We start from the raw sequence: 22,038 nt of genomic DNA, 5'->3' as shown, positions 1-22,038 counted from the left end.
AAGGCGAGCGCAGGTCCTTGGAGAGCACGTCTGATGGAGCGAAGCTGTCCGGGCTCACATGCACGTGTGGGTCTGCAAAATCTGTGAAGAGTGGTTGGAATTTATGGGAACAACCTTGAAATGCGGCCCGTGTTGGGAGTGGACACTGCCTGGAATACACATACTGCATGTACTGTGTGTGTGTGTGTGTGTGTGTGTGTGTGTGTGTGCTACACAACGCGAAACATGAACCCTCGGCTCCAGCGTTCTAACACAGAGGCAGCTCTCGTGGCTCCATTTATTTCCAAGTTCATCCATTTGCATGTGTAAATTTCATCTACTTATAACCAATCATAGACGTAATTTCGTGCTCTGCTCCCTTGAGATCTAAAAAGTCTAAACCTAAAGTATTTTCCATGTTGCTACGTCGTCTTCCTAATTCAATCACCTATGGAGGTGATTAACCACAAAATCCTCAAAGCGAACGCTTACAAAGGGAGAGTATTTGTTTACATTTTTACTTCCATAAATAATGCCGCGATGAGCGTCTTTGTTAGCATGCGTATAGCTTCTCTCGTATTTGGGGATATATCCTCAGGGTACATTGCTGGGAGCAGAATTACTAGGACAAGAATATAAAGTTTGCTTGAAGTGTGTTTCCAAATTGTTTTCCAAAGGGATTTCTGTTCCCCGTGACAGTGGGAGGGCGTGTTTCAGCGCAACCTCACCCACGAGCATTGCTGGTCATGAGTGTTCGAGTTGCAGGTTTAGCAAGCGTCCGCCGGTGGTGCTTCCTCAGCACGACCTCCTGCCTGTCCGTCCTCTCCTCACTGCTGAGCATGAAGTCCTGTGCTTCTTTGTAGGCCTCTGGGGTCCCTGGGCACTATCTCCCCATCTCTTTGAATCTTTTTTTTGTCATTTTGTGGGACTTCTTCACATACCGTAGAGATAACCCCTTTGTCGAATTTGCTGAAGGTGTTTTCCCTGGTCTGTGCCACTTTCCAGCTTGTCAGAGCTGCCCCCAGCGTTGGTCTTGCCCTGCGGGATGTTGGGGGCTGCTGTCCCCCACAGACCCCCTCCCAATACATGAGCAGGCAAGATACACACCCGTGCACACACACGTACACGTGTGCATATGCACACGTGTGTACAGCAGGCAGAAGGAACACTGAAATGGAACGTGCGTGGGACATTGATTCTAGGGAACAGAGCTTTCGACGTGACGAAGAGCGCAGTCTATGACTGGGGCTTCCAGGGTGTGGAAGCCCACCCTGTGGTCCGGCTGTGCTTCCCGGGCTGCCTCTCACTGGGGGACTTAAGCAATTTGCTTCAGGCTTTGGGGAGAAACCATCTCCTGCTTCTTCTTTACCTTGTTGTTCCTAATTTCTGAGGTTTGTGGACCTACGAGTTGTGATCCCAAACTTGGCACCTGTCACCTTTTGGGGAGACCGCCCCAGGGGCTGGGAGGGGAGACTCCGTGATCATAAATGGTGATTTGCCCGAGAGCCTTGAGCTATGCATTTTGCATTTCCCTCTAGACCCATCCTGCCTGGCAGCCCCAAGAGGCTGATCTCGAGGGACTGAGTCAGTCCGCCCCAGCCTCTGACTCCTGTGTTGGGTGCAGTTACTGAAAGGAGCAGAGGGGGCGGGCAGGCATTCGCTCCCCGGGACCCCTCCCTGCCAGGTCGCTGCTGTGGTTTGGCGGCCCCTTCTGCTGCAGGCTCAGCTCCTGGCTGGCAACCCCCCTCCCCGCCGGCCCCTTCAGGTGCAGGGATGGGAAAGGCCTCCGACGACGACAGCTGCTGCCGGCCTAGTTGGTTCCCTTAACCTCGCCTGCCTTCCCTGAGGTCCTGCGTCTGCTTTCTGTGGGGTCAAAGAGGGAGCAGACCTGCGTGCTGGGTGTGCCACTCGGCTGCAATGGGAGTCTAGGATTTGAAGGACACCAAAAAAGAGGGTAGGAGAGTGAGTCTAGCTGGGAAGTAAGTGAAGGCAGCTGTCCCGGTGAGAGAAGGCAAGGGTCCAAGGCAGGAGGATGGACACAAAGGTAGGGACAAAGATGAGAAATACGTGGGAGGCTCGATGGGAAGGTCGTGGTGATGATTAGAGGATAGCGCCACCAGCTGAGAAAGAAAATGGAGGGGTCTGTGATTGTGACAATGTATTGAGCTTCTCCCACTGAGCTGTGTGACCTCAGGAAAGTCACTTTCCCTCTCTGTACCAATGTCTCCGCTTGTTAACAGGGTGTGAGATTAGACTGGTGCTTTCCAAACAGATCCCCAAGCTTCCATGGAGCTCTCTATGGTGGGATGAGCTTGGGAAACGCCCCTTGCTGAATCCCCTCTCAGAGACTAGCACAAGGACGCAGCAAAGAGGGACTCAAGGGTTGCCATTGCGTTTGGGATGCTTCCTCATCTGCCCCAGAACCGTCACGTCTGCTGAGAGCACGTAGAAGCGGTGGTTTGCAGACGCTCTTCGGGAACCGCTGGGTGGGATCATTGTTTAGGTTCCTTCCTCCTCCGCCCTTCTCTGAGGCCGTGGTCCTGAAGACTGGCTGTGGCAGCCTCAGGTGGGCGCGGGTTCCTTTACTCTGAGCGTGACAGCAAGCAGTGGCTAAGGCGAGCGCAGGTCCTTGGGGAGCACGTCTGATGGAGCGAAGCTGTCCGGGCTCACATGCACGTGTGGGTCTGCAAAATCTGTGAAGAGTGGTTGGAATTTATGGGAACAACCTTGAAATGCGGCCCGTGTTGGGAGTGGACACTGCCTGGAATCGAAGGGGCGGTATCACAAATGAAAGCGGGCAGGGTCAGGTGAGGGGCAGAGGCGGGAATGCCCCCCAGGTCAGGAGAAAGCCAGAGCCACGTGCCGGCCAAAGCAGCTGGGGAAAGGAGACGGAAGGACAGCCCCATTGACAGAACTCTGGATAGTGTTCAAAAGACGACATTGTGCAAACATAAGGAAAAGAAAAGTAGCCATTCTCTCCACGTGTCGACGTGACCATAACAACAGGACCTCGCATCTTGCAGTGGAGCCACCACGCTCGCTGGCCTGTGAACGTATTACTCCCACGAATAGAACAGAAGAAAACATAATTTATTTTGATGCAGCCATGTCGGCACCACAAAGAAGCACAGAGAAAAAGAGGCACTCGCTGAGAAAGTGGTGGGAACGGCTCTTTCTGGAGAAGTCCCTCAGGGGCACATGTGCCCCCTGGTGCACGCAGAGGTCAAAGGAACTGAAAAATTTAGCCCCAGCAGATAATGGGGCAAAGCGCAGGATGTACCCTCCCGAGGCAGGCTCTGGGTGGGAGAATGGCCACCCGTCGGGATGCTCTTAAAGAGGCGGCACACCTGCTCTCCTGCAGGGATGGCCTGGGAGGCCCTGCAGGCCGCAGCATGGGGCACAGTGAGGCTAAGCTCTCCGTGCCCTCGTCCCAGCAGGAGCCTCCGGCCAGGCCATGCTTCCTCTGCTCACCCTCGTGATCCCTCCCTCCCAGACCCCACGCAGAGGGGGTCACTTCCTCCATAAGACCACCTCTGCCCACCTGGGCAGCTGCCTCCCCTCTTCCCTCCATGAAAGCAAAATGCCCTCAGTCTCCACTCATTGCTGAAACACACAGCCTTGCTGGGCTGGTTTTTATAGACCCACCGGACATCTCAAACCGAATGCAACCTCCTCCGGGGCAAGAAGCTTCCTAATGCTTGTTTGTACCCAGAGCATGGGGTGTTAGCCCTGGGAAGCAGCTCAAACTCTGGGTGCAGTGATTGGCACGGATGGGCCCAGCTCCTTTGCCCACCTTCAGCTGGGTGGGCACAGACTGCATTTCCACAGACACCACTGGGATCGGTGTTTCTGCAAAGAAATATCTAACGCTACTTTCTGCTAAAGCCCAATCTCTGCTGTTCAATATCAGCCACGATGGCATTATTCGTCCTTGCCCTTTTCCGCACCATTGCTTCACCAGCCGCTGAGAACACAGAGGGAGGAAGGACGGCTGGGGGAGGGGCGGCCAGACCCACCTCGCTCCCAAATGCATCGACTGTACAATTTGGTAACTGGCATAATCAAACGACTTAAGAAACAACTGATTACTAATTGCTATTATTAAGGATGTCAGCATTCCATGATTTTGCTGCTGATGTATTATATACAAGTCAAGATGCTACTTGAATTCTTGATTGAAATAGAAAAATAGAGGCTTTATGTTGTGTTTGGGGTAATGGTATTTAAGCATCCAGAGGAAAGTTAAGGAAATACTAATTGGGTTTTTATTAAGAGATCTCACCAGCAGCATGTATAGGTGGGGAATTAGTGTGGGTAAACATGCAACGGACATGTGCACACACATGAACATGGGGTCCGTTTGCAGAATTAGACCTGTCACCCAAGGCTTGATGCAGGGCACACCATGACACACGGGCTGTTGCCACTGCTCCTCCAAGCCAGTCATCCTCCCCTGGAGAGGACACATGGAGAGGAACGTCACTCAGGACGAACCAAAGAGCTGCATGTAAGTTAAATGAGCACAGCTCCTGCCTTAGAGAAATCGTATTCCAACACAGTGACAAGCGTGGACGGTGGCTCTGAGACACGCGGTGTGATGGGAGGGGCCGGAGACTAACAGAAAGGCAACCAGGTTCTCGCCTCACTGATTTTGCCGCCGATACAGTAGCTCCGCCATACCTGTGTGACCTTGGACATGTCGGGCCAACTCTCTGAACCTTCATCTCCTCATTTAAAAAAATAGGATTGGTCTGGATTATCTCTAAGCATCTTTACAAATTGGACGAACTAGGGCTCTAAGACTGACAACTTGAGTTTATGGAGGAGGCTAACAACACTCCCCGGACCCCTGTGGCCTCTGCAGCAGAGGCGCATCCTGACAGGGGCCTGCCTCCAGAGGAAGGGCTCCCACGGCCGGTTTCAGGGCGTGTGGGCAGAGAAGTATTGTCTGGCAGGCTGGCAGGGACTGGTTTAGGGGCTCACGTGCATGGAATAAGCAGAAGCTTCGCTCAGGGCTTAGGAAGAGGAAGTCCCCAAAACAGAGCACGTTAGAACTGCATCCAGCCCTGCGTGGAGGCAGAGAGAGGAGTCTACAGTGTAGCAGGGACCTGCCGTCCCTGTTCCCTGAGGCCATTGCCTTTCTCGCTTTTCCAACTGCAGAAAATGAGGCTCAGAGAGGTTGCATCACACTCCTGAGGTCCCACAGACAATGATATAAATCTAATGCTCCTCCCAGCGTTCCATGATGCCTACAGTTCATCCTATGACTGCTTTTTGCAGACAGAAACACCAAGGCTCACGTGTGTTCACTTACCAGTCAATAGCCGGTTGGAGGAGAATGGAAACCAGGTATGTTTCCTGACTTGTAGTCAAGGGCTCTTGCTGCGGACCCATCAAGAGACATTTTGCAGGGAGATCCATGAAAAAATTTCCCCACTAAAGCTGTGTACAACCCTTCGGCTTGACATTGTGCACACACATGCACGTGTACACACAGTATCTACAGGCGGCAATGCTTGGCTTCAAATAATTCAGCAAAAGTAATGAAAAAAAATGGACAAATGAGTGGGGTGCTTGGCTGCAGAATAAAAACAGAAACGGGAGGCAGGAGGTCACCCGTGGCTGGGAAGGAAAGAGGGAAGCTCTCTGCCATCTCGCTGTTCACCCTGCCAGAGCAAGTGGGGGCAGGGAGACCCTGCTCGGAGCAAAATGAAATTAAACCTTTCTAAGTACTTATAAATCAGCACCTAATGACACTATCCCACCACCAGCCTGAGCATTGCTCTTATTACTTTGATTCACAAGCCAGGAAAAGATCCGGAATTATGCACAAATTATTGTCCCATCTTCTTAATTAACGCTGATTGCAAAATTCTTGCTAAAGTCCTTGCTAACAGACTCAATTATGCGCTGCCTGAATTGATTCACACAGATCAAGTGGAATTTATTAGAAATACACTTTCCTACAATAACATCAGATTATCTTTGAATATAGTTAAATTATTTAGGAATAAAATGGCTGCAGTAGCAACCCTTGCTTTAGATACAGAAAAATCTCTCCTACCACCTAAAATTAAAATATGTCTTTGCTTTCTACAAGACACAACACGCTAGCTCTTCTTTTTCCCAGAAGCAGGCTGAATCACACTGTGATGAGATGAGATGCATGCCTTAGAGCTAATGGTCCAGCTTCAAAGGCATATGGGCAGGAAGACAAATCCTACAGGGTCGCGTCTCAGCTCCCCCCGTATGAACCGTCGCTGCCTGTGGAACACAGTGAAATTGCAATTAGACTAAATCAGGATATTTTCAGAATCAAAATTGAGAAACAGGCTAATAAAGAAATAATGTATGCTGATGACATACTTCTATTAGCATCACCCCCAAGCACACTGGAGAGTTTTGAAAGAACAAAAAGAAATGAGGATAATAGTGAAGAGGCTGCTCCACCTTTCCAAGATGACGGTGGTTCAGCCACCGAGTGCTCTACATGGGAAATGAACATTCCGAAGGAGCCGATTGGAAATGGCGGGCACACTTTCTGTAGCCTGCTTCCATCCTCCCGGTCCAGTTTTCCACTGTCTCCTAATACCAACTTCCGCACCTGGCTACTGAGCAGGGACTAGGTTTGTCTCGTTCATCACGTCTTGGCACATAGTAGGCATATAATAAGTATTTACGGACCCAATAGCACAAGGAGGACACTGTAGAAAACTCCTGGGCTGGCCGAGAGACGAACATGCTCTCGAGAGTCTGTAATGGAAAGGAGGGAACCAGGTGAAGGGGCCGAGCAGCAAACATAGAGTGCAGGGGCCACGGCACGTGGCACGGGGAGGTGGGACCCAGCCTGAACTCGGGGTGTGTGAATCAGAGGAGAGACGAAAACCCAGGCAAAGAAGTTGGGACCACATTATGTGAGGCCACAAACTCTAGACAGAGGTGTTTATGCTTACTTGGAAGGGCAGTGAGGGGCCACTCAGGAATGAGATGATCTAATTTGGGAAGGGCGATAAAACTTGTTTACGTAGCTAGGGAAGAGAAAGGAGAAGAGATCGGTGCCAAGGGACGCTGCCAGCTGTCTACTCGCACCCACTCTCCCCTCCTCTGCACTAACAGAATCCCTATAGCAATACGGTGTGCCCACCTGGAAAAAAACTTCCCCACCTACCTTGCACATGGGGCTGGTCTTGCTCCCGCCAGCAGTGGGCTTATGGCAGATCAAAGACGACAGAGGAAAGACAGCACATTTGAAAGCAGGTCAATAGGAAGGATCTGATCTGAAGAACAGAAAGCAGAATGGTGGGAAATAAAATGACCATGGGACCAAACAAAAGGTGTATCATGCTCACCTGGAGTCTGAGAGAAGAGAAAGGTAACAGGGCAGAAAAAGTGATTAAAGAAACAACTACCAAACATTCCCCCCCATGTGATGGTGAAAGATATAAATTCACAGACTCAAGAGGTTCGGCAAACCTGAAGCCGGGCAGACTTGCAAGAACAGAGTCAAACGTGTTCCTGGATGCTGGGTGCTCAGCTGCTGCTGAGCGAAGTTTGCCCCGAGCAGGAAGAGCAGGTTTCACTGGGGCGAAGGCTGAGAAGTGTGCAGAGAGGAGGATGCACCAAGCTTGACATTTGGAAGTGAGTTGTGTCCGTCCCAAAAACCTGCAATGGTTCACAGCAAACGTTGGCAAACTGTGGGCTGAGGGCTGGCTGCCTGTTTTTATGAATAAAGTTTTATTGGAACACAGCCACTCTCCTTCGTTTAGGCAGTGTCTACAGCTGCTTTCATGTAACACTGGCAGAGTTGAGTAGTTGCCTTAGAGACCATTTGACCTGCAAAACCTGAAATATTTACTATCTGGCACCTTACAGAAAAAGTGTGGCCAGCCCTCTCCAACAACACACAGGTTAAATTTTATAGCAGGCGTTCAAGGGCGCAGAGCTGTGCCCTGAGCCACTCAGCCCTGCCATTCTCTGCAGCCTCCTCGCGCCGCCCTGCACTCCAGCGACTCTGAGTACTCGCAGCGCTACCCGGGTGTGGTGGGAGGCAGGTGCTGCTCTGGGACGTGATTCTCACCTAAACTACCAGCAAGCATTTCGACATGTTTATAGCAATCTGACACATTAGCGTAACATCCACGTGTGTGATTCGAGGACTTTGAATTATATGTCTTTTTTCCATTTTATTTTTTCCAGTAATTAATTTTCATTGCATTTTGAAAGAGAATCAGTCTGCAACAAATTAGGACCAAAAAAAAAAGAGAAAGAACATCCCTGGTGCCTCACCTCAGTTCGTTGAGAAACCCTGGTCTAAACCACAACAGCGGCCTCCATCCCCGGCCCCTCCGGCCTTTGCACAGCCACCGCGCGGCTCCCGCCCATCTCACGTGCGCCAGCAACACGCCCACCCTCCTGCAGGTGGCTGGGGAGTCAGGGGCGCACAGATGGACGCTGAGCAGAATTTGCCCTGCAGGGTCACGTCCTATGATCAATACCTAGAAAGCCCGATGGGCAGAGGTACAAGGTGATCCGTGACACAGGCCTGACCACGCCTTGGCCAGCTCTAAGGCAGCTTTGGAGCTGATATGACCTGTCACAGTTTTCCTGCATTGGGTCAAAATAATGGGACCTCTCAGCCCACACCTGAACCCATCACTGAATCTGGCTGCACTGGGAAGGCTGTTCTTGAATGAGGCAGTTCTCTGCAGGCGAGGCAAACTTGAAGGAGCTGAGGCTGGGTGACAAGTCCTCTCTAAAGGTGGGGTCTGGGTGGCACATCTCAGAGTCCCCCCTGCCCTCCCCTCAGCTCCGAACCTCAGGCCTGCTGAGGTTCTTAGCACTGTGACTAGCGATGCCGGCCTCTCGCTCAGCCCAAAATAGGATCCAGCTCTCCCCGGTGACAAGTTGAGAGGAGGACACAGACACCCTGGAGAAGAAATGGGCCTTTCTTGTCCTACCTTCCCTCCCTGCTCTGCTCAGATGCCACTTTTGGAGGAAGCCTGTCCTAGCCCAACTACTGTCAATCTGGTCCCTTATTTGATGCCTCCCCATCATAGTAACTGTACCTCCCTAGAGCAGTGATTGGATCCCACCTGCTATTAATGGTTGCCATGTCTACCTCTCCTGCTAAATTTAACCCTCGTAAAAGGCAAAGATTTGCCCTTATCTCTTTACGCTTTCTAGTACCTGAAAGATGCTCTGTGCGTGTAAACTCAATCTAGAATGTTTCCAAGGTGAATAGAAATTTACCCTCCCACTTGCAAACTATGAGAGCATCAGCATCACTAAACTCTTCCAAAACTTGATTTTTTAAAAAAATCTTTCACAATTTGAGAAGCCAAAAAAACCTCTTATTATTTTAACTTACATTTTAAGCTAGTAAAATTGGACATTATGTTTACATTTAATAGTCATTCATATTTTTCATAATTTTGTGTATTTTTCTGTTGGAAGTTCGAAGTTCTAATTTTTTGCCAATACAAAAAAATAAGTTTGACCAACTGTAACTCCATCGGACACACCGGCCTCAGCTCGCTCTGTGCAGAGTCGCAGAGGGACCAGAATTGTCCACCAGGAGACAGCCCTTCTAGCTGCAGGGTCAGTAGCAAACTTCTCGTTCTGGAGGAAATATAAAGGATGATAGGGCATGACAATCAGACCAAACCAACTTGGAGAGAGAAGTATTTTGCTCCCTGTGTGAGATTCATAAAAAACAATCAGTCAGAACATGCAATTTGTCTCAAGAGGCAGGAGCTGCAATTTTATCATGTAATTAAATCCCCATGACAGTTGTAAAGAAACTTCGTCACCTTTATCAGGGAAAGCTCCAGTGCTATGCTTTCCAGCAATGTCCCCGGAGTCTATAAATGTCCTTCCTGGGCTGTTTACTCACGGCTGTGCCTGCGCAGGGGTTGGCTGGTGCGTTCCACACCCAACCGCAGCAGATACTCAGTTCAAGGGCACCTTTGTTTCTGAGCTTCCACAAAAGCCCTCCTGGGCTGTCAATGAAGCAGCACTTGACCTTTGGATAAGATCGCATTAATAATGAGAAGTAACTTTGTTGTTTTGCATTATCTGCACTGGGCTCAGTAGCGATGTCGGGAAAATAAGTTAGCGAGGTGGTTTCCCCCCTAACTGTGTTCTTCCACATGATGGGAATGAGATTTCTTAATAATGTGAAATCAGTACAGACAATTTAAGTCATTATTAATAGATATACTTGATCTGAGGAAGTAAAATGTTTTAATGTTTTGTTAAATGAGGTGTGCTGTGCTAACATTGTTATTCAGAGGGGAGGTTAAGATACTTTAACATTTTGGATACTAATGTCTGTGTGACTAACTGGTGGATGGGTGGATGTGCCCTGCAACTCTTAAAAGCAGAGCCTTAAACACCTGCCCAGCTTCTCATTTTTAAAAAAATTTTTAAAGTTAAAAAAAAAACAATGCTGCAGGGAGTGGGGATGAAGGAAGGGCAGCCTTTAGAAATGAAATAAGGAGAATGGGGACCAAAAAAGGGTGTTCAAGTAAACCCACCATAAAAGCTGGGGCCGTTGTGCCAGCTGGTGGTGATGCTGTCACCCTAGAGTTCGACAGGATTTGGTACAGGGCCATTCGCAGAACAAGTTCATCTGGGAAGCACAGAATTGCCCAGGTCAACAACGTACATTGGCATATTTAAGAAAGTGTGCAGAGAATCTCGCAGTGTTCACAAGGGTAGTGATGTCCTGCCTTAGTCTGTCCGTTTACTTGGACACTTGGTCCCAGAAGGAAGCCAGACATTTGCCAATGACCTAGGAAAGAATCAAATGTTTGTCCTTCCCCAAGAACATGAGAAAAGGGCAGGGGCATCCTGCCGCCTTGGACACACGACCTGAACACATGGGAGGCTGTGGCTGTGGGGAGGGAGCTGGCCCTGCCACGGGACCCACCAGCCCCCCAGGTCGGCCTCCACTGGGTCATTGGAGCAGCAGCAGAGCTAATCCTCAGAGGCTTCTAGGAGAATTTAATCATCTGTCAACTCAGTGGCAGGAAGAAACGATCTCGATATTACATGAAAATAATAATTACCATTCAACACTACCGTGTGTATATCCCACTACAATTTCAAGGTGGCTTTTACCTTCTTCATCTCATCTGATCTGGAGGCAAAAACTCCCTCTCATTAGCTACCTACACTGCGGGATTCAGTTACTAAGGACCAGTTTTTCTGTCTCCCGCAGACAAAACATTATGCTTATTAAAGTCTCAGAAATATTCTTTTCAAAATTATATTTAAATCCAACTGACTACCTGGCTAGCATTGGAGAAATTTAGTCTATTCACTCAGTCATCCTGACAAAAGCTGAGAATCCTCTCCTGCTTGGATTTTTGTCTTCCTTTTCCTAAATTCACTCCATGCTCTGCAATAAGAGGCCACAGCTATTAACATTTGTCTAGTATTCAGCCATGGTGCACCCGTACAAATGAGGTTCCTCCATCAAATCGGTGCCATTTTTTAGTTCAGCTGAAGAACTAAAAATATTAAATATACTGATTTGGAGAAAATTATATTCATCACAATCCCTCTCTTTCAAAAACGGCATTGGATTAGTTCAGAAGCATTTCCTCGGCCAGCTCCCTGGAGTGGAAGCTAAAACGTGGCAGGGCCTGCAAATGCATGGGACCACATCGAAAGGGAAAGGGGGAGGATTTTAATGGTTGCACCAGAGAGAAAGGAAGCAGAGATGAAGGAGAAAGGTGGAATGAGGCTGCGCAAACGATGATAGACCCCTTCACACTTCATTATAATTATCAAACTCGCTAAGTGATGTTGTTACTGAGTTAGCTTGAAAACAAACAAATCAACCAAGAAAAATCAAACAAGCTAATTGTGTGTGCCAGTGTGGGGGCAGGGCGGAACATACACAGTCCGAGCAAAGACAGGGGTCAAAAGGAACCCGATGAGGCAAGCACAGGTGCTCTGGGGAATTCTGGGGAGGGCTCCAGGTTCTACAAAGCTGAGGGCTCTCGCGAGGAAGGGAAACTGACCCCTAACTGACACACTCTTACTATACAGACATGCTCTGAATGTTTTAAAATAACTTCAAATTATTGGCTGCATTTATGCCAACTAAATTTGGGTATAAATATCAATGAATCCATAGAACCAACAGCCTCTGAACTTAAAAACAAGAAAAAGAAAACTCTAGTGCCCAAAACAGGAACCCACAGCAGCAAGTGGCAGTTTAAGCCACATGATTCACAAGGACAGCAGGATTCCATGTGTCTGGGGTTTTAATGTTGGCTCTAGGTGTTGACGAATCAGCTCCCTGTTCTGGCCTGTTGAGACCTTTTGGAATCCTGATTGTGTTGTGCTCTGTGCCACGCATTTGATAGCCACCCTTCCACACATATGTTCACTCAGGTCACCAATAAGTTTATTGTACAAGATGAGGCTGGAGGCAGTTTCCATGGCTTCCTTTTAGAGCAGAGGTTCTCAACTTTGGCTGCTTGTTAGAAGAAGTCTCTTACGATCCTGATGCCTGTGCCACACCCCAAACCCATTACACCAGAAACTCTCAGGGTGGGATCCAGGCAGCATATTTTTTAAAGCTCCTCAGGTGATTCATTTTCACAACCAAGGTTTGAACTTACGATTTTTTTTTTTTTTCGAGACAGGGTCTTGCTCTGTTACCCAGGCTAGAGTGCAGTGGTGTCATCAGAGCTCACTGCAGCCTCAAATCTCAAACTCTTGGGCTCAAGTGATCCTTCTGCCTCAGCCTCCCATATAGCTGGGACCACAGGCACACACCACCACAGCCAGCTAATTTTTCTATTTTTTGTAGAGGTGGGGTCTCTCTCTTGCTCAAGCTGGTCTTGAACTCCTGGCCTCAAGCAATCCTCCTGCCTCGGCCTCCCAAAGTGCTAGGATTATAGGTGTGAGCCACTGCATCCAGCTCTGAACTACTGCTTTAGAAGCAGCATATGTCTTATTTCTCCAGTTTGAGTTATACAGACAGATTTTCCTAATGAAAGATCCATATTGCTTCCATCTTCCCCAAAAGGTTTTCATGAAACCTTCCACTGCAGGTTGCAGTATACATACTTGTTGCCTACATCTCCTCTGCATTTTGGTGAATAACTATGTCACAAAAGAAAATTCTTCTAGTCTACTCTGACTTGTTCCTGTGACTCACAGACCTTTTTCTAAATATTCCGAAACCATCTTTTTCATCATCCATTAAGGGATCTTGCCCAGGACTTACATCAAGTTCATGAGCCTGAGGAATCCAGATTCTTTTCCCAATTGGAAACTAAAACTCGGCCGGGCGTGGTGGCTCACGCCTGTAATCCTAGCTCTCTGGGAGGCCGAGGCGGGCGGATTGTTTGGGCTCAGGAGTTCGAAACCAGCCTGAGCAAGAGCGAGACCCCGTCTCTACTAAAATTAGAAAGAAATTAATTGGACAACTAAAAATATATAGAAAAAATTAGGCGTGCATGGTGGCGCATGCCTGTAGTCCCAGCTACTCGGGAGGCTGAGGCAGTAGGATCGCTTGAGCCCAGGAGTTTGAGGTTGCTGTGAGCTAGGATGACGCCACGGCACTCTAGCCCGGGCAACACAGTGAGACTCTGTCTCAAAAAAAAAAAAAAGAAAACTAAAACTCTAGTCTTCTGATCCTTCTTCTGTTTTATCACAATTCCTCAAAAATTTTGAACTATTGTTCAGCAACCTCATACACAGATTCACTCTTGAAAGAAGTAGAACGTTTATACATACTGAAGTTGGCAGAGAAGATAAAACGTGAGCTGCATCTTGAGTCTGTGCATTGGCTTTGACTAAGCTGAGAAGGGTGAGGATGATAAAAATGAGATAAAAATGTCTTGACTCAAGCAAGGTACGGAAGGGTCTAGAATTGCTGCAGGTAGCAGGCAGGAAGGAGCCCAGTCAAGAGCACTGGTAAGAAAACAGAGTTATAACTACAGGACATGGTTCAGCTGTTGGGAAAGAAGACTAAAGACCCACAGTCTGTTGGGGTCCTCTGGTCATTGCTTCTTCCTGTGTGATCCCCGCAGGCAGGGGTGTTGCTATTTTTTGTCTCTGAATCCCCAAAACCTTACAACACACCCTAAGACATAATAAAGATCACACAGATGTTTCTTGAATGAACAGATGAATGAATGAGTTGGTTTTCACATTGTTTTAATGCCACAGTCAACAATGTGGCTTTTCTTGTTCCTAAAAAAAAATAATAATAATAAAGACGGCTCTCCACCATGCTCGTGAAGCAATCTACATGCCCTATTTATGAACTAACGCCGTCTGCCATGAGCTATTTTTAAGGTCTCCCAGAAAGCCAAGTCTGTTTCTTGACTACTACTCCCTACCTACCGAAATCAAGCTGGGATATTTAGGGAGCTGTTGACAAACAACACTTGGACAGCTAAATTTAGCGTAGAGCGCAGTGTGGAATGGCTTTCATCCCTGGACTTACCTCCAATGTTCCACCCCTTGTAAAAATAACCCATGACAAATATATCAGGTACAAAAAAATTCTCCAGTTTAAAGCGAAATACAAGCTCAAGTTGGATCATATTATAGCTGTGCATGAGTGAGTCCTTCAGAAATTTATCTAATTACAATCAGTCTGAGAAAAATAAGATGGCAAAGTGGCTATGCTTAGAAAAATGAACTATCCAAAGAGCTTAATATTGCTACTGAAATGAACAGAGCAACTACAGAATATGATAATGAAGGGGACAGGAGGAGACGAGACAGAAGCTCATAATTTTACTCTGGGAAGGGAAATGATCTCCATTGCGCTGATGTATGTAAGTGCGTTTTCTCTCCAACGGAGGCTGCAAGTTCCTTACAAACGTGGTCTACACCTTCTTAACTGCTGCCTTTCCCACAGCGCCCTAGTGTCCTCAGCACAAAATGGGGCCTTAAAAAAACTCTGCTGTTTTCATTGATGATGTTGATGCAGCTTTTGCTACTGATGATATGGATGAGGGAGATAAACTTCAAAACACATGAAATGAGGGGGGTTTTTTGTTGTTGGTTCTGCTGGGTTTTTTTTTTTTTTGGTTTTAGGGGGTTTTTTTAGACAGGGTCTGGCTCTGTTTCCTGGGCTAGATTGCAGTGGCATCATGATAGCTCACTTCAACCTCAAACTCCTGGGCTCAAACAATCCTCCTGTCTCAGTCTCTACAGTAGCTGAGACTACTGGCACACACCACAACTCCTGGCTAATTTTTTTTTTTAGAGACAGTGTCTACCAGGCTGGTCTTGAACACCTGGCCTCAAGCAATCCTCCCACCTTGGCCTCACCAGTTGCTAGCATTACAGGTGTGAGCCACCACACCCTGCCTGAAATAAGGTTTTAAAGAATCCTCACCCCCAGGAGTTTGAGGTTCCAGTGAGCTATGATTGCACCACTGCACTCCAGCCTGGGAGACAGAACAAGACCCTGTCTCAAAAAAAAAGAGTCCTCATGGGACATACAATAGCCAAGGTCTTTTTAGGAAACCTGTGGTATATCTGCATGTGGGGCAAGGTGGGCTGTGCAGTGAAGCCCACAGATCTCAGGTAGAAAAGCTGCCCCACCCTGAGCACGTGAGACCTGCCCCAGGCCAGCCAAGAGCCCAGGATACTACAATGTTCTTCCCTGAAGGAAAAGGTAGCAGAGGCCCAAGAATAACAGAAAGAACTGCTGAGGAATTTCAATGCGGTTAAGCAAATTTCAGAGAGACTGATCCACTGGTTCCTGCAACCCAGAAGCTCGTGGTCAGGTGGGGCACAGAGAGGAACTGGCCGCAATAGCAGTGTGCCCAGGGCCACCATCAGGACTGGCCTCAGAGGCTAAGGGAGGCTGAGCTGAGTGCTGGGGGAGGAGCTGGCCAGGTGAGGAGGGGACCTGAGGACTCCGGGCAGAAGGGACAGCAGGTGCAGGGACTGCAGATCCCTACACTAAGGTGCAGCATGCTCAGGGGACAGCAGTGAGGGACAGGGTGGGCAGCCCCTGTGCTCACAGTAAGAAGCCTGGGCACTTACCATCTCAGGATTGAGAAACCTCGAGAAAGTACCTGAGTCTCTGAGTCCCAGTTTCCTCATCTGCAAATGGCACCACGGGTACCCACCTGCAGGGGTACGCCTGACACAGAGCCACTGGCAGCGGGCGCCTAGGGAGCAGCTCGCCCTGCCCCCCGAGAGCTAAGCCCAGCAGGCCCTTCCGCAGCCTCAGCACTGAGCCTCAGCCCAGGCGTCAGACAAACACAGCCAAGGTAAACCCATGGCCCCCCATGGCTGCCAGCCCCAGCCAGGGCTGCCCCTCACCGGCAAGCACCCTTCAGCTTTCGGGACACAGCCCATGCCCCTTATCTGCCTGCGTGAAGGTGCTGGACAGCCGGACACCTCGGTCCCACCCAGCACCCGTGCAGCCCTCCTCTGTGGTGGAGAGGTGGTTTTTATCACTTGGGGGGAAGCCCAGGCCTTGGGTCAGTCTGTGCACACACATCTCTGCCTGTAACCCAGGTCTACAGCACGGGTCAGAACATACCCACAGTGAACTACAGTGCACGCGGTTTCCACAACCCCTGCTAAGGAAGACGGAAGGTCCTCTGCTGGGTTCCCCTCAGTTGTAGAAAATGTTTGCGACGGGAGCATCCCAGAGGCCAAGTCGCTCTTAGAAATAAACAGGCGACACAAAGTGCCTGCTCAGGCTGGACACTGACACCTCTTGGGGGTTACGGAGAGGGGGAGAGTGTCTCAGGCAGCCTCTGTGTGCAGAGGAGACCAAGAGAGGAGGACGTGGGGTAAGAAGAGGCTAAAGAAGTTCAGCTGTGACCGAGGATGCACTGCCCCGATGGACTCTATTCCATGACTTCACATCCTTTTTCCTGATGCTTTCCTATTGTTTGTTGACTGCAACACCACACACGGACGCGAGTCCCCAGATCTAACATTGGTGGCACATGGATGGTGGCCATGCTCATTCCGCCTCCCGACCCCAGGGCCTGTGTTTAGCCTCCTGGGCGTGTGCTCCACTTCCCTTCCCTCTGCCCTTCCAGGCAAAGCCCTCAGACCCTTTTGCCTCCCTCCAGCCCCTGGTCACGTAGTTTTTACTGTAACTCATGTGCACAGGACAAAGGACCCAGTAGCCCACCCTTGCTGGCCTGTTCCAACGTCCCGGTGGGGGAAAATCAGAATTGTTAAAAAACAAAAGCAGGGGTGGAGAATTGTATATTACATATGTTACAAGAAAAAAATTAGCTTATTAATTTTTACGTGATAAAGCCCCAAACTGTAGTAAATAACTAATAAGTTACTAATAAAGAACTGTTACCATTAATTTTTTAAAAATTGTGACATTTCTCATCTTCAGCAAGGGATGCATATTTGGGGATCAGTTCTCAGCCACTGGCAGAAACTCACAGGCCACCACAGCCCCCAGTGATGCCTTTGGGAACCCTGGTCTGTCCCAGGGAGCCTCCCCTGGGGACACTCACACAGAACTTGATCTTTCACAGCAGCCGGCTGGGACCCCCCACACAGCCCCAGGGCTGCCGTGGCCCTCAGAACACACATCAGTCACCCTTGGGCACAGCCACAGGGAATGTGGAGGGGACAGAAAACAAAAAGACACTCTTCACAGCAAGAAAGAGAAAGTTAACTTATTTTGGGTAGCAATCACGTATTAATAAGAATTTGCCACGTCTAAGCCTCTGGACTTCAAGACCAGGGGTCACATTTGTCTGTAAAGGGCTGGATAATGAACACTTCCAGCTTTGGGGCCATGTGGTCACTGTTGGGGGGACTCAACTCTGCCATTACACATTCAAAAGCAGTGGCAGACAATATGTAAATGAGTAAGCATGGTACGGTTCCAATAAACTATTTATGGACACTGAAAGTTATTCATATAACTTTCACATGTCACGAAATATTCTTCTTTTGTTTTTTTCCAACCATTTGCAAATGTAGAAACGAACCATAGCTCCCAAGCCGTACGAGAACTGGGAGTGGAGGGTGCCCACTAGCGACAGCAGACAGACGCCCTTTCAACTCTATCCTGAGAGCTGGTCCAGCGCCACTAGCTGGGCACCACCTTCCCTGGGAGAGACCCTGAATTCTGGCAGCAAAGAACCTCTCTGGAAAGTGGCTCCCGACAGTGTTGGCCCAGTTTTGAGCAGGTCCTACTCGATGCAACTAGAATCAGGGCAGCATGGCATGGCGGACAGAGGGCGGGTTCTGGAGACAGACACACGTGGGTTCCAATCACAGCTCAGCCGCTAACTAGTCGAGAGGCCTTGGCCATGCGGCTTCCTTTGCATGGTTGTTACTAGGAGTGAACATAATAATACATAAAAAATCAACCGGAGCACATCTGATGCGTCTTAAATGTTTGCGCCTTTCCTCTGAGTTTAAGACTTGCCTTACTCTAACTCTAAATATAGCACATTTTTTGTAAACCTGGAAGGATATTACTTAATCGCTAGGTATTATGGTTACTGACATCATATTTAGACGTTAGTCACTTAACCTACACAAACAGGTAAATGCAATGCTATGTAAGGTGGAGGAATCATGTGCCCAGACAAACAGCAGGATGAAAGAGAGGAGTCCATCCCGATGCCGCGTGCGTGTCGGTGTCGGCCCAAGGTGTGCGGAGAGCTGTTTGGGAGATGCACAGATGTGGCCGTCTCTGGAGTTAACATCTGTATAATTGCAAGGGACTGAGCACTGTGGCATCCCGGTGGTCACATGATCTTGGCCGTATCAAGTAACCATTATCACACCAGAGTCCACAGGAGTTATAAATACACTGGATGACAATTGAGTAATGACAATAGAAATAGCTCTCACTCCGTAAGACCGTCTTTCTCATTCCTGAAGAACTTTTCTGAAATCAACCGCATCACGATGAAGAGACGGCCAGAGCCAGTGAGAGGAAAACTTCGAATCTATCAGAAGATGGAAAAGGGGCCCCAGGTTAGGGCAGGGTCCCCAGTGCTCGAGTACCACGCTGCCTTGGTCACAGGAGACCTGGACCATCTTAAGCCCCTCATGGACCAGTTCTTCCAGGATGCCAACGTGGTGTTTGAGATCAACAGGGGTGAGATGGAATGGCAGGTGAAATCCCCGGCCACGTTTGGACTGTCAGGTACTCTTGCTCCTTTAAAGCTCAGTTATTTGTTCTTAAGGGGTTACTAACACTCTCTCGGAAAGCGTGGCTCCGCATGTAGACTGGGTACATAGGCACTGTGTTTAACATATGCAAGGAAAGGACATCTATAAATGAGCTTTGGTCTGCAGTAGTTTTAATACATAGGTTTTAGGTGACAGAATGCCAGAGATGAAACTGGAAAGGCAACATGTTTGGTGGGCATGCCCATCCGATGGTGCTGGACTAGGCTCCTGTCTTTAGAAAGCAGCGCGGGCTTGGGTGCTGCTCCGCCTGCGCCTGCACTTGGCAGCCAGGGCGGCGGGAGCCAAGGAGGAAGGTCTCTCTATGAATCCGTGACTGCCACAGCCACAGCAGGGTGACTGGGGCACAGCAGCCTCTACAGAGGGAGGACCTGGCTGTCAGCAGATCCCTCCCCACTGCCCCCCAGGGTCTAGGCAAGCCTGAGAACAGGAAGGACAGGGAAAGGAACCAGAGGTCCTTGTGCCGTTATATGTCTAAGTAGACTTTTGCTGCCTGACGACGGTCACTATGGGCTGGGCCCGGGGGCAGAACCCCCTATTGGAGAGACCCCCCTGAGCCCCACCCAGGATGTGCAGACACTTGCTGACCACCAGGCTGCGTCCAGGACTTTCTTGGCCGGCACTCCGCATGGGCACCCACCCCCACGGGTTCAGATGCAACACATTTACCAACAGGATTCGTGTGGCGGAACCCGCAGCGGCTCTGCCGGTCCGTGAGGATTTGAGAATCTGAGGTCAGTGGGCCAACAGCCAGCCCAGCGTCCCACGTCCCTGACTCATGAGCTCTGGCAGGCAAAGAATGCGGAAGGCCAACTTCCAAAGAACCGACACAGTTCTGTTTACACCTCACACCGGGAGAAGGGAATAAACCCAAAACACTGCAGAGGGCTAAGCGGCTCCTAGCAACCGGTGAGGCGGCAGGGCTGCGGGAAGGCGAGTGTCAGTTCCAGTCTGGGCTACGCCTGTCCCAGAACAAAAAGGCCAACTGCTTGGATGCTCGATTAATGTTTGCTTTTCAAAAACTCACATGCTTCTCAGTCTTGGACACGCTCGCACATGCTCAAATGTGGCCATTTCAAATGGATACTAACGTTGCCCCACCTTTTGCACACTGTCTGGGTGCAAAGTTGGGTTCCTTTTTCCTTCCTTAACCTTCCCACCCCGAGTTCTGCCGCTCTCCTATGGCACACCCATATGCCAGGAGTTAGAGCATGCCCACGGGGTAGGTCTGTGAGCCGGTACTGAGGACAGAGCAGCCCGACAGCGGCACCGGCCCAAGGCCTCGGTGCGGGCTGGGGAGAGGGCGGGCAGCGCTCAGGGCTCTGTGCCTGCTGGCTCAGCCTGACTTCCCTGCAGCAGGGCCAGCAGCAGGAACAACCAAACTCTGTTTGAGAACCTCGGCCCCAAGCCTCTGCCCTGTCCCAAGTAAAGACTTCCTGGTGGCCAATCCCAGCTCCCCCGAGGGGGGCCGTGGGGAGGGAGCGGTCCAAGTATGCCTTGCAGGTTCCCAGGGGTCAGCGCCTCGGTGCCCTCCATGATGGCATGCTGTTGCATCCAGCTCACAGTCCAAGGGAGCACTAGCACGGGAGCTAACGTTCAGAGGGGTGTATCACATGGAGACAAGCCTTAATCCATGCTCCTCCTGGTGGCAGAACCGGACCAGGGGCTGGAACGACAGGAAGGTGATGCAGGCTTTCTGATCGTGAGCTGCCTCAGAAGCCACCTTCGCTTGAAGGCCTGACAGAAGCTTATTGGCATCTCCCAGGACCTGGAGACGGTGCTGGCCCTACGCTGTGGCTGAGCAAGATGCACCCCTCACCCCCGGTCCCTTCCCATCAGTCCATGGGAAGACTCGGGAAGCTAGGGTGGATGGACAGAGCCACTGGGGGAGAGGAGGGTTGGGCTGGGAACGTAGCATGGCCTGCAGAAGGCAGTGTAAGTAGACTTCCTATCTCAGGAAAATGAAGAGAATGAAAGCAGCAAGAGTGGGCCCCTGTGGGAATGTGGGTTACTGTTATCATTAAGGACTGCATCCATCCTCCCCTCCAAATCAGACCTGGTCTGCACCGACAGGGCAGCCCCCATTCGTGCAGGCCCATCTCCCCAGGGCCTCTGGCCGCCACCACTGCACACCAGGGACGACCCCGGTTCCCCCACCAAGTGTGCAGCAAGCAAGCCCCAGGCTGGGCCTTTGGGACTGGGAGCAGGCTGGAACTCCGCACCACGTGCGGGTAGGTCATTAATGAATGGTCTTTCAAGACCGCTCAGCATGGGTCCCGGGAAGGAGGTGGCCCGTGAAAAGGGTCTCCTCTGCAGCTCATTACAGCCACGGTATCGATTCTTCCATCATTATCAGAAGGCCTTCCTGCCATGTGAAATCCTGCCCCTTGAAGTGTATTCACCAGGGACTGCTTCCCCCATCTCCACGAGCGCTCCTGGCCGCTAACAACCTTCCACGGGCTTTTTGAAAGTGCCAAAGTTTTCAGAGAAGTAGAATGTATAGCACCTGCTCCATTCATCCCTCAAGAAAGAGCAACCCTATACACACACGGCGCACACACACACAACCCTAAAAAGCGAAAGAAACAAACCAGAATTGTGCTGAATGTGGACCGCCACATCAAAGTGTGCTTCTAAACTCGGCCACTTGCAAGAGAGCTAAACTTTCTCTGAGTCCTTTTCGTGAACAACCTTGGAGATGTGTGGGTCAGTTTGTTTTGTCTGTTGTCTCCTCTTAAGGATAAAAGGATAAGTTTGGGGCTCAGCCAAGAACAGGCTGGGTTCTGGAAAATTCCACAGCCCACTTTCCTCCCACAAGCTGCCCCTAATTCCCAGCCTGGAAAATGTGAATTCCTCACTTAAATTCCCCCATGG

The 22,038-nt window shown here is 49.8% G+C and overlaps 1 protein-coding gene across 1 annotated transcript in view; it reads left to right on the top strand.

Moving 5' to 3' along the window:
• Positions 1–22,038, top strand: part of ASB18 (ankyrin repeat and SOCS box containing 18) — a 64,033-nt gene that overhangs the window by 3,200 nt on the left and 38,795 nt on the right. Inside the window, exons 2-3 of the mRNA XM_012648817.1 lie at positions 18,998–19,120; positions 19,572–19,578. Coding sequence (XP_012504271.1) covers positions 18,998–19,120; positions 19,572–19,578 — 130 coding nt within the window. The remainder of the gene's footprint in view (positions 1–18,997; positions 19,121–19,571; positions 19,579–22,038) is intronic.

Source organism: Propithecus coquereli, unplaced genomic scaffold (assembly GCF_000956105.1).
Source record: "Propithecus coquereli isolate 6110/MARCELLA unplaced genomic scaffold, Pcoq_1.0 Scaffold295, whole genome shotgun sequence".
Classification (NCBI taxonomy): domain Eukaryota; kingdom Metazoa; phylum Chordata; class Mammalia; order Primates; family Indriidae; genus Propithecus; species Propithecus coquereli.
This window is presented reverse-complemented; position numbering and strand designations above follow the sequence as displayed.